At 52.1% G+C, this 11,067-nt stretch overlaps 1 protein-coding gene across 2 annotated transcripts in view; it reads right to left on the minus strand.

Moving 5' to 3' along the window:
- UBE2H (ubiquitin conjugating enzyme E2 H) overlaps nt 1-3,540 on the minus strand; it is a 112,728-nt gene extending 109,188 nt beyond the window's left edge. The window contains exon 1 of one of the 2 annotated variants that reach the window (XM_008258202.4): nt 3,047-3,540. In XM_008258202.4, the coding sequence (XP_008256424.1) occupies nt 3,047-3,099 (53 nt within the window). In that variant the 5' untranslated portion in view covers nt 3,100-3,540. The remainder of the gene's footprint in view (nt 1-3,046) is intronic. The other variant, XM_008258200.4, reaches the window with a different exon arrangement.
- Between the last annotated feature and the right edge of the window lie 7,527 nt (nt 3,541-11,067).

Raw genomic sequence — 11,067 nt, forward strand, 5'->3', positions numbered from 1 at the left:
TTTGGGGGGGGGGGATTCCTACAGCACCCAAAAGTCATGAAAATCAGTTTCTAGGCTCCTGGGGAGGTTTGCACAACCCTTAGCAGAGGATCAGGAGAGAAACAATGAATGAGTCAGAGTTTCAGAACATAATCGCCCAGCAGATTAAATGCATTGGTGCAAAACACTCACTCCCTGCATAACTTGGGAGTCAGCTCTCCTCCAACCAACCCATCACAAAAGAAGTATCGTTGACTCCAAACAACCAGAGCCAGTCTCTCCCATGAACCTGGCAAGGTGGTGGGAGGCAGTGGCCAATTAGTTACACAGCCTCTTCGCTCGCTACCCCCACACGGCTTCTTCCCTACTCTGTAGGCTCCCTTGCCAGGCTGTAAATCCTGGTGGTGTAATTGCGCTCAGGAGACACCCAAAAATGGGCTGAAAGAGGAGACTGCAATGAAGCCAGCTATCAGCCTCCACACCAAGGAAACCATCCAGGAGCAATGAGGGGCAGCAGGCATTACACATTCCTGCAAACCTTTTCTTTCTACTTCCTCTCAACCATCTTTCATTTTCAACCCCCGGCCCTTTCACACAATTGCACACGTTTTAGTAGTGGGTTGGGGAATTCTCCTGAACCGAACCGTTTTTGCTAAATATACCTTGTACTCAAAAAAAAAAAAAAAAAAAAAAGAATTATTGGCTCCCTTTGGGCCTACTGAGGCAAATTCAACAGGGAAAAGGAGGCCACAAAATCCCTCACCCCTACCACACACACACACACACACTCGAAAATTTTAACTTCCAAACTATGCGAGATCAGAAAATCACACACACAAAGCTGACCTCCGGCCTCCCCGCTATCTGCCATCTACTGCCATCTACGAGACCCGCGATTTTAAAGCCGCCCCTGCTTTCTTTTGTCAGAAAGGAGGAAGGTGGGGAAAGAACAGAAGGCCAGAGCATCTTTGCCTTTCTTCATCTTCTACTAAAAATAAGCTATGAAATAAGCCACTTAGGGGAAAAGAAAAAAAAAGACACCCTGCTGTTCTTTGTCTGTTTTCTTCTCCCTCTGTCCCCCCTCCCCGCCCCACTCCTAAATGCCGTAATCATTCTAGATGCCACAACTACTCAATGAACAAAAGGCACCGTATGGAAAAGGCATCAGGTCAAGTTAGGCCTCACTCTTTTCCTCAATCTGTTAAAAATTTATGTACGTACATAATCTGACATCGATCACAAACAGCTGGAATTCTCTGCCCCCCATCCCAATCACACATTAAGTAGAAATTTGCATTAGGTGTGACAGTAACTCTCAATTCAAGGTAAAAATAACTCATTTCTACCACCATGTCATTTCCTAGTTTCTAAACAAAAATAAAACCCAAAACTGCTTTGTCTAAAATACACCCACAGTCATAGTTACAACCTTATAAAACTCCAATATTACTGGTATCATTCACATATTGACAAAACAATCCCAGCCATAAACACCTCACAGTTGATTTCACTTGTGCCTAGCCATGTGTTATTTGCACATTATACTCTATCACTTGCTTGTGTCTAATCCCTATGCCCACCCCCCAAAATCTTAAAACTCCAAACCCTAAACTCAGAAGTTCACCTACTGTTCCTAATTCCTAGCCAAGTCTTCCCTGGGTGAGGAGAAAAACATCTTAACAAAAAGATTATTAAAAAAAAAAAAAAAAACAGTAATAATCTCTTGCCCAGGCAACTTCCCTCCCATCCCCCACCTCCAAACCATATGCAAAAACTACTTTTAAAAACTTCTGCAGATCCCATCACTGAGTGTTTGACCATCATCTATCCCTACAAAGAAGTAAAACAGTCGATCGGAAATGGCAACAAATAAAAGCCAGGAAGAATTCACCTGAAGAATCTGGCCCGGCAACCTGAGTTATATAAACAAAACCCTGCAACAGGGGGCAATGGGGGGGATGGGGTGAGGGCCAAAGACAAACAGGAGACACTTTTTTTTCTTAAACAGCCTTTCACACCCTACCCCCTAACCCCCCCCTCCCCAGGGCTTAGTTGTTCCCCACATGAGGGCCCCCCTCAATCTCTAACTTATCCCCTCCAAAGCCAGATTCCTTGATTTGTCACAGGAACTTTCGCGAATTTCTCTAGCTGGTCATGAAATAATCAGCCTGGACTCCAACCAGAACCCTTGCCTGCTGGGGGGGGTGGGGGGCTCCCCCCCACTGCAACCTCCAGGGAGAATAAAGTTGGGGCGGGGGCAGGGCGAGTACTCCCCAGGAACCTTAGCCTCACGCGGGGAGTTCTGCTTGGGTGGGTGGTTCTCGGGGGGCTGTCTCCTAGGGAGGCCTGCTCTCCCTGCCCCCAGCTGTCACAGCCACAACATGGAGGGAGGCTGGCCGCAGGGCCCGGGGGTCCTCACCGCACGCGAGCACGGGTGGGATAGGCTTTGTCAGGAGGGTCCTGCCAGGACCAGCCACCGCACCAGGAGTCCCTCATTTAAAAAACACACCGAGCTCTTTATTAGCAAAGGGGGCCCTGCGCCGACTACTCTCTTCCTAATATAGAAAGGAATTAGGGATAAAGAAGGTCGCTGGAGTTACCCCAGTTCAAGAGGCATTGTGAGAGCAGGGAATGGGGGCATCTACAGGGAGAAAGGCCTCCCTCTCGGGAAATGTCTGCCTGGAGTCCCGAAATACAGAGCGAACAAACAGAAAAGAGAGACCCTGACGGTGGGCCCAGCGGTAGACAGAGTGAGGCGGCTGGTCCTGGGGGAAGAAAAAAAAAAAAAAAAAAAGAGGCCGTATTGGGAGCCCCAAAGAAAAGTCACGGGCGCTGGAGGGGCGGGGGGGGGGGTTGCAGGAAGAGCAGGAGCTACGCATATTGTGGGGTGCTGCAGATAAAGGGGAGCTGAACAGGCCCTCGCTTCCTGGGAGGCGCCGGGAGCCGCCGTGGGCGCCGCGGGAGGAGGGGGCAGTGGCCTGGGGTGCCCCGGGGCCCTCGGCCGAGCCTCAGGGGTCCCCACGCCGGCCCCCCCACCACAGCCACGATCCCCCGCCTCGAAGGATACAGCTTGACCACGTCCGTGTCCATCCGCCTCTTGCCGGGACTGGGGGATGACATGGTGTCGCCGCCGCCTCCCCGTCGCCTGCGCCGCCGCTGCCTCTCTCCGGTCCTCGGCCCCGTCTGTCAAGGGCCCGGCCCCGGCTCTGAGGAGCCCGCGGCCGCGCCGGCTCCTCGGCGGAGGTGGCAACACCCCCGATCCCGTCGGGTCCCGTCGGGTCCCGTCAGCCGCCGCCGCCGCCCCCCGCACGGGGGAACACCGGCCCGGTTCGGCCGAGTGGGGGTGGGGACCCCGCGGCGCCCGGCTCCGCCGCTCTCTCCGGCTGTGGGGCCGCCCCGGCGCCCCGCCGCGCCACGCTCCCTCCGGCCCGCTCTAGCTCGCTCGCCCGATCGCCACTCGCCCGCGCACCCCTCGCCGACTCCTGGCAGCCTGCACGACAGGCGGACGACTCCTGCTCGGTCGGCCTCTCTACCCCAGCCTCGCTCTGGACGCCGTGACGTCACCTCTGTGACGTCATCCGAGGGGCGGGCCCGGACGGCGAGAGGGGTGGGGCGCCGCCGCGCCGTGGGCTTTCCCGGGGACTTATGGGATATGTAGTTCCTCTTTCTCCTGCCCTCTCCGTCCTCTGTCCCCTCCCCCCAACCTTCCCCACACACTTTGTCGCTCAACCGCCAATGTGTTACCGTCGTCCTAGACGTTCATAGTAAATAATGGCAACGTTATGACACCCGCGTGTGTTTTAGGGAATGAACCGCCTTCGCACACAGTCGGCTTTAAAGGCTGTTTATTTGATTTGGGGGAGGCCAAAGTGGCAATTATTCAGACAGACGCCCAGATCTGGAAAGCCCCTGCCCTCCTCAGGTGAAGAGAATTTGCAGGATTGCAGAGGAGAGCAAGGCTTCCCCGCAGTTTGCAAATCAGGGCCATTACCTTTCACGTGTTCAAGGCCACGATTTCAAGGATCAGAGTGGAGGCAGCAAGGTGGTAAGGCCAGAAACAACTTAGAACTAACACCCTTATTCAGAATTTGAGATCACAAGGTGAGCGACCCCTAGAAGCTGGGACGGCTCGAATATGCTAGAGTTCACGGCAAAGATTCTCCCATCCTCCAAACGCCTGCACGCACCTCTTACACTGCCTCGGTATCAATAAATAATAATAATTAAGCCCCTCCTGGGGGCTCTCACTTTGGGGGACACGAGGCTATCGTGAGGAACTAAACAAGGCTAAACGCGCACAGCCCTCCCAGTCTGTGTGAGCTACGGCATGAACGTCACCTGGGAACTTGTTAGAAATGCAGACGTGAGCTTCCCCTCAAACCTATGAAATTAGGAGGTGCAGCTTAACAAGCTCCCCAGGTGATCCCTGTGCACAGTGAAGCTGGAGAGACAAAGAGGGCAGGAGACAGGGTTCCAGGCATCGCCCATATCCATGTCAGCTTTCCTGAAGTTTCCAGCTGTCCCCTTGCTCCTGTGAATCCACTTGTACTTTGTCAGCCCCTGTGCTGGGGGCTGTGTCCGCTTACGTAACTGCCTACACACAACGCGTGCACCTGGGCCAGCAGCCATCGGTGAAGTTGAATATTGTCTGCTCCTACAGTCCCATCCCTCAAAAGGCCTGGCTATTTTTTTTTTTCACTGCTAAATGTATATAACGTAAAATTTAGCATTGCAGTATGTAACTCGGAAGCATTAAATAGATTCACCGTGCTCGAAGCCATCGCTACTCTCCAGTTCCAGGACTTTTTCATCACCCCCAACAGAAACTGTGTACCCATTAAATAATAAGTCTCCATTCCCTCGGCTCTGCAGGGGGTGACCTCTCTTCTGTGTTCTGAGAACCATGGGCTATTTTAACTGCTTCCAACGGGAGTTCATGGCTCTCTCCTATGGCACACAGCACATCTATTAGGAGGAGGACATGTCTGAATGGAGAGTCCCGACCCCCTCTATCTGACCTCGCTCTTAAGGAGAGAGAAAAGCCAGAGCAGAGTTTTGTCCTCCTGATTCGGTGTCAGCTTGGTTCTCTGAGCTCCTACTGCAGCTGCCTCCTCTCCCGAAACACCCCTGCCGCCGTCACCTAATTAACCCGGGCTCCCTGCAATGCCCCTGGTGGCTTTCAAGCTTGGTGTATTTCAAAAATCACCTGCACAGCTGGCACAGCTCATGAGAGTTCAGGCCCCAGCCCCGGGAGATAATTCTGATTGAGAAAGACTGCATGGGACCTGGACATCCGGGTCTTTAACCAGCCCCTCCCCCCCATATGATTCTGATACAGGCCAAAGGTTGAGGATGCCAGGAGGCAACACCTGCCCGACTGCTCCAGGTGGGTTAAGTGCACCTGTGATGTCCTTCAAGTAAGGGAGGGTCTGCGTGCCCTCCGGTTTTCCCCAGCCTGTCAGGGACAGTGGGAACCTTAGAGGAGTCACAGAGCGGAGTACAGAACAGACTTGAAAGAGCAGGTCACGGCAGGGACGCTTGAGGAACAAGGGCACGGAGCAGGAGACGGGGAACCTCCCCGGTGCTCTAATCTCCAACACTGTAGCTGCTGGGATCCAAATACTGGGTCAAACGTAGAGGAATATTTAGTGTTAGAAATGTGCTGGGCACTGGAGGAGGTGGGGCTGAAGCACCCAGAAATGCTATGGGAGATGGAGCCCTCCGGGCAGTCACTGAACAGCAGTCAACGCCAAGAGTGACTGTGTCTTTGGTATCTCAGCTCCGGGTTCCTTGGGACAAACCTGCCCCACCTCGCTCTTAATTATGCCCCGGGTAACTCAGTCTTCTCCTATGTAAAACGTGGCTTCTACGGCACTACTCCCTTGAGTGGTTTGTGGGGCGAATGGGGAGAACTATAAACTAGAAATGAAGGCCAAGTGTTGATTACGAGGTGCGACATGTTATTGGTGGTGGGATTATCGCGCGATTATTGAAGTCAGCCTCCCGTTTGTCCCACTCGCTGGACACTGTGCGGCATCCGCTTTTTTCCCGGTGCTTTTTGGTCTTTCAAAGATGTAGTGGCCTCAGCTCGCTCCTTTTCTCTCTGGGGCTCTCGCCATTTGTTCCTTCATAAATCCACCTCCCCTGTGCTGCCTCCTCCACTGCCTTCCTCCCCTCTCCCTTCCACAGCTGCAGAGGATGCCTGAACTTGCCCTTGACCAGGAAGGCTCAAGAGGTAGCCCCGAGCTAGAGCTACCGGGAGCTGGCACTGTGCCGCAGTGGGTTAAGCTGCCGCTTGGGACCCTGTACTGGAGCTCCAGTTAAAGTGGCGGCTGCTCTGCCTGCTTCTGATCCAGCTCCCTGCTAACGTGCCGGGGGCGGCAGTGGAAGATGCCTCAAGTGCTTGTCCTGGTTCCAGTCTCACTGTTGCAACCATTAGGGGAATGACCCAGCAGATGGACGCACTCTTCTGTCTCTCTGTCTCTCTTTCTCCCCCTCCCCCACCACTGCCTCTCAAACAAATAAAACTTAAAAGCAAAACAAAACATAGAGCCAGCTGACAGCCTTAGTCCCACTTAATTGGGATTCCAACAACCGGGAGCACCGCTGTAGTAGAAGTTTGCTGTCAGCTCTTTTTCCGATGTTTCAATCATTCGGAATGTCACTAATTCACTCCAAGACAACACGGGGCCAGGGAGTGTCTGTTTATATGTGTGCACTCACAAGACGCTGCGCTGGAATGAGTCGTGTTCTTCCTTATCAGGTGCAACCCAGGGTGCCTGTGAGCCCGCAGCTGTGCGAGCCAGCCTGACTCACCAGTGTTGCAATCTGGGAAATGTGTACAGGGGCCTGTTTATCTCTGCCCAGGGCAGGGCCACGCTTGACCCATGGGGCCTCCGATGGCAGAAGCAGCTTCTCCCAGGCAAGGAAATAAGCTTGCAGAGAATGCAACGCTTTGAGCAAACTACCAAGAGGGAGTCGGTGGGGTGGAAGAGCCCATCCCAGAAACTGCTGTGCCTCTGCAGTTCCCCCGCTAACCTTGGTGGCTCTGAAGCCGCAATGAATGTATCGCTGTTTCTCCCCGGTGTGAAAATCCCCCGCTCCCCGCTGCACGCGGCCTCCTGATCCCGTGGCCCGGGGTTTCTCGTGGGGAGGGCATTTCTTTCCAAGCTGTGGTGCTCTCGGTGTGTGGGCCCACAGCCCCAGACCCTCGAGAATCAGGTCAGCAGTTCCTTGGCTCCCTTGGAAATACAGCTTAAAACGCATTTCAAGCCATCGCCATGTAACCTAGTCACAGCAGGTCCCCAGTGAAGCAGCCAGGGAGCTCAGGAATGTGCGCATCGTTTGCAAGCCCAGTCCTGTTGGTGGATGTAGCCTTGGACACGGAACCTTTGTGCCTCTGTTTCTTCATCTGGAAAATGGGATGATAGCGCGTGCACCACTCCTGCCTGGATCGGACAGGAGGCATGGCAACCTCTGAAGTGGTATTATCCTGCCCTTCCCCTGCCCCACCACACACACACACACACACACACACACAGAGTGCCAGACATCAAAGAGGGAGCACAGGAATCGGTCCCTCACATCTGCATCTCCTCGGTCATTGGAGGCCACCTGCTTCTCCTCTCCGTGATGCCCAGTCCCGGGGGAGCCTCTGCTATTCTGTGTGTCCAGGTAACCCCTGGGTGACTTCACCCAGCCTCCCAGCTTCCAGCGCCAGCTACACGGACGCCTTCCTGCACATTCCTGATAGGGGCCCTCGCCCCTGCCCTGCAGGCTCAGACACACACACACATACACACAGCTGCCTGTGGGATATCCCCTCACGTCCAGAAATAAACTCTGGAACCACCCCCTCACATAGCTTTCCCCCATCTCAGTAAGTGGCAGCTGTTAAGCCAAAATACAGGAAATTGCCTTCCAAAGTTCAGAACCATGAAATATTGGCTGCTAGGCCAAAGCCTCGGCTCTGCTCTTTGACCCTTCTTTTTCTAGCCCTGAGATGGGGGCATCAGGAAATCTTGCTGGCTGCACCATCTAAATACATCCAGGCTCTTCCCCACCGCCTCCACCAAGCCATCGCCTCTGACCTGGATTATTGCAGCCTCTTCCCCGGCAGCCCTCCTGTCTTCAACTCTTCTGAGCTCCTTGGAAAGCAGCAGGTGATGGCCCAAGTGCTTTGGCTCCTGAACCCAGGTAGGAGACCTAGAAGAACTCCTGGCTTCCACCTGGCCCAGCCCTGGTCCTTGAGGTCATTCGGGGGATGAACCAGTGGATAGATGATCTCTCTCTCTCTCTCTCTCTCTCTCTATGTAATTCTGCCTTTCAGATAAATAAATATATCTTTAAAAAAGAGAAGAAGAAAGAAGGGGGTGGGGAGAGGGAGGGGAGGGAGAGGGAAGGGACCAGCACTGTGGAGCAGCATGTTAAAGCCCCAGCTACAGTGCCTGCATCCCATATGGGTGCCAGTTTGAGTCTCAGCTGCTTTGCTTCTGATCCAGCTCCCTGTTAGTGCGCCTGAGAAAGCATCGGAGGATGGCCCAAGTGCTTGGGCTCCCACACCCACATGGGAGACCCAGAGGAAGCTCCTGGCTCTTGGCTTTAGATGGGCCCAGCTCTGGCCACTGCAGCCATTTGGGGAGTGAACCAGCATATGGAAAACCTCTTCCTCTCTCTCTCTCTCTCTCTCTCTCTCTTGCTACCTCTCTCTGTAACTTTGTCTTTCAAATAAATAAAACAAATCTTTGAAAAAAAAAAAAAAAACAATAAGATTCAAAGAAGTCACACAGACAGCAAATGGAAGAAACATCAGGATTCAAACTCAGGTCCCCAACTTCAAAGTCCTTGCTGCTTGTGTTCCACTGTGCCACCCTGTTTTGTTAACTCCAATGAAAAGCTTAATTTGTGGCTGAATACTACCTCCTCATGACCATGAGGGCCCCTAAAGGGGATGTGCATTCTGGTCCATTCTAAACTGGGCAGTTGTTCAGACTAAATCCTCCCTGTCTTCCTTGACAGGGAGGCCCCATACCCCAGCCATCAGCAACTCCCAAGAGACCTCCCTTCAACCTGTTTGCCAGACCTCAGTCCTCCTCCTGTGCCTGTCACCTAATTCGACCCCACCCTCTGCTCCCGCCCTTGCCCACCGAGACCCCACAAGTCCATTCTCCGCCCAGCAGCCAGAGCAAAGCATTGTTTTTGAGAGCTTTTTCCAGGTAGAAATGTAGCTCTGTTTAGTATGCAAATGAACCATATTATCTATATGTATATATTTATGTGTTACTGTGCAGATACACAATATACTCACAGTAGTTATACACACGGTTCTGCTGTTAGCTATTTATTTTTATTAAGGTATAGTTGACAAGCAGGTTGTATATACTTAGGTTGTACAACATGATGCTTTGGTGTGTGTGTACATTGTGAAATGGTTGTCAGGCTAATTAACATATCTATCACTTCACCTACAAAGGTACTTCACACTGTGGAAAATGGAATTAAAAGATAAGATTTTCCCCCAAAAGAAACCTTTTATTTAATGAGTACAAATTTCTTAAGTACAACTTTAGGAACATAGTGATTCTTCCCACCATACCTGCCCTCCCATCCCCACTCCTACTCCATTTCCTCCTCCCTCTCCCATTCCCAAACCCATTCTCCATTAAGATAAGTTCTAGCACAAAACATTTTTTGGAATCTGTGCGTAGCTTTTTCATATTGTGTATTTTCCTTTATCTTTTTTGGTGATCTCTTGTATGCATGGATTTCAAAAAAAAATTTTGCAGCACAATAAGTTTATGTAATTTCATCTTTCCATGAACTTTTTCTTTAAATGTTTATTTATTTATTTATTTGAAAGGCAGAGTTACAGAAAGAGAGGGAGCGACACAGAAAGAGAAATCTTCCATCTGCTGATTCACTCCCCAAATGGCTGCAATGGCCTGGGCTAGGCCAGGCTGAAGCCAGGAGCCCCATCCACGTCTCTCATTGGAGTGCAAGCAGGACCCAGGTACTTGGGTCATTCTCTGCTGCTTTCCCAGGTGTGTTAGCAGGGAGCTGGGTTGGAGGTAGAGCAGCTGGGACTCGAACCAGCGCCCATACGGAATGCCGGTGTCACAGGCAGCAGCTTAAACTGCTATGCCACAACGCTGGCCACTCTATGAACTTTTTGTAAAATTACTGTTATCTGGGAGACGGACAGAGTTTCCATCCACTTGCTCACTCTCCAAATGGCCTTGACCAGCCCCAGGCCAGGATGAAGTTGGGAGGCCAGAACTCAATCCGCGTCTCCCACGTGGGCAGCAAGAACCCAACCACCTGAGACAGCACTTCTGCCTCCAGGGGTGTGTATTCACAGGAAGCTGGAAAGAGGGCCTGGAGCCGGGCCAAGCCCAGATACCCCAGTATTGGGTAGGGTGCTTTAATCAATGCCTGCCCCCACATAATATATTTTGATTTTATGGCTCAGTAGTCTAGGGTAATCTAGAGCAGCCCCCCCCCTTTTTTTTTACTTTCTTATGGCATTGATGTTTTGAAGTAGCAACGCCAGTTGTCTTTTTTTTTTTTTTTTCCCAAGATGTATTTATTTACTTGAAAGAGTTACACAGAGAGAGAAGGAGAGGCAGAGAGCCATCTTTCATCCGCTGGTTCACTTCCCAGTTGGCCGCAATGGCTGGAGCTGTGCAGATCTGAAGCCAGGAGCCAGGAGCTTCCTCCAGGTCTCCCATGCTGGTGCAGGGGCCCAAGGACTTGGGCTATCTTCTACTGCTTTCCCAGGCCATAGCAGAGAGCTGGATCGGAAGTGGGGCAGCCAAGACGCGAACTGGCGCCCCTATGGGATGCCGGCACTGCAGATGGCGGCTTTACCCACTACACCACAGTGATGGCCCCATAAAAGCCAGTTGTCTTGAGGAATGTCTTACAGTCTGCCATTAACTAATTATTCATTTGTAATTTTTAAAATTAATTTATTGTTTGAAAGGCAAAGTGACAGAGAGGGAGAAGCAGACAGATCTTCCATCCGCTGGTTCACTCCCCAGCCAGGCCTTGGCCAGGTGGAAGTCAGGAGCCAGGAGCTTCCTCCAGGTC

The sequence above is a fragment of the Oryctolagus cuniculus genome, chromosome 3, assembly GCF_964237555.1.
Source record: "Oryctolagus cuniculus chromosome 3, mOryCun1.1, whole genome shotgun sequence".
Classification (NCBI taxonomy): Eukaryota; Metazoa; Chordata; class Mammalia; order Lagomorpha; family Leporidae; genus Oryctolagus; species Oryctolagus cuniculus.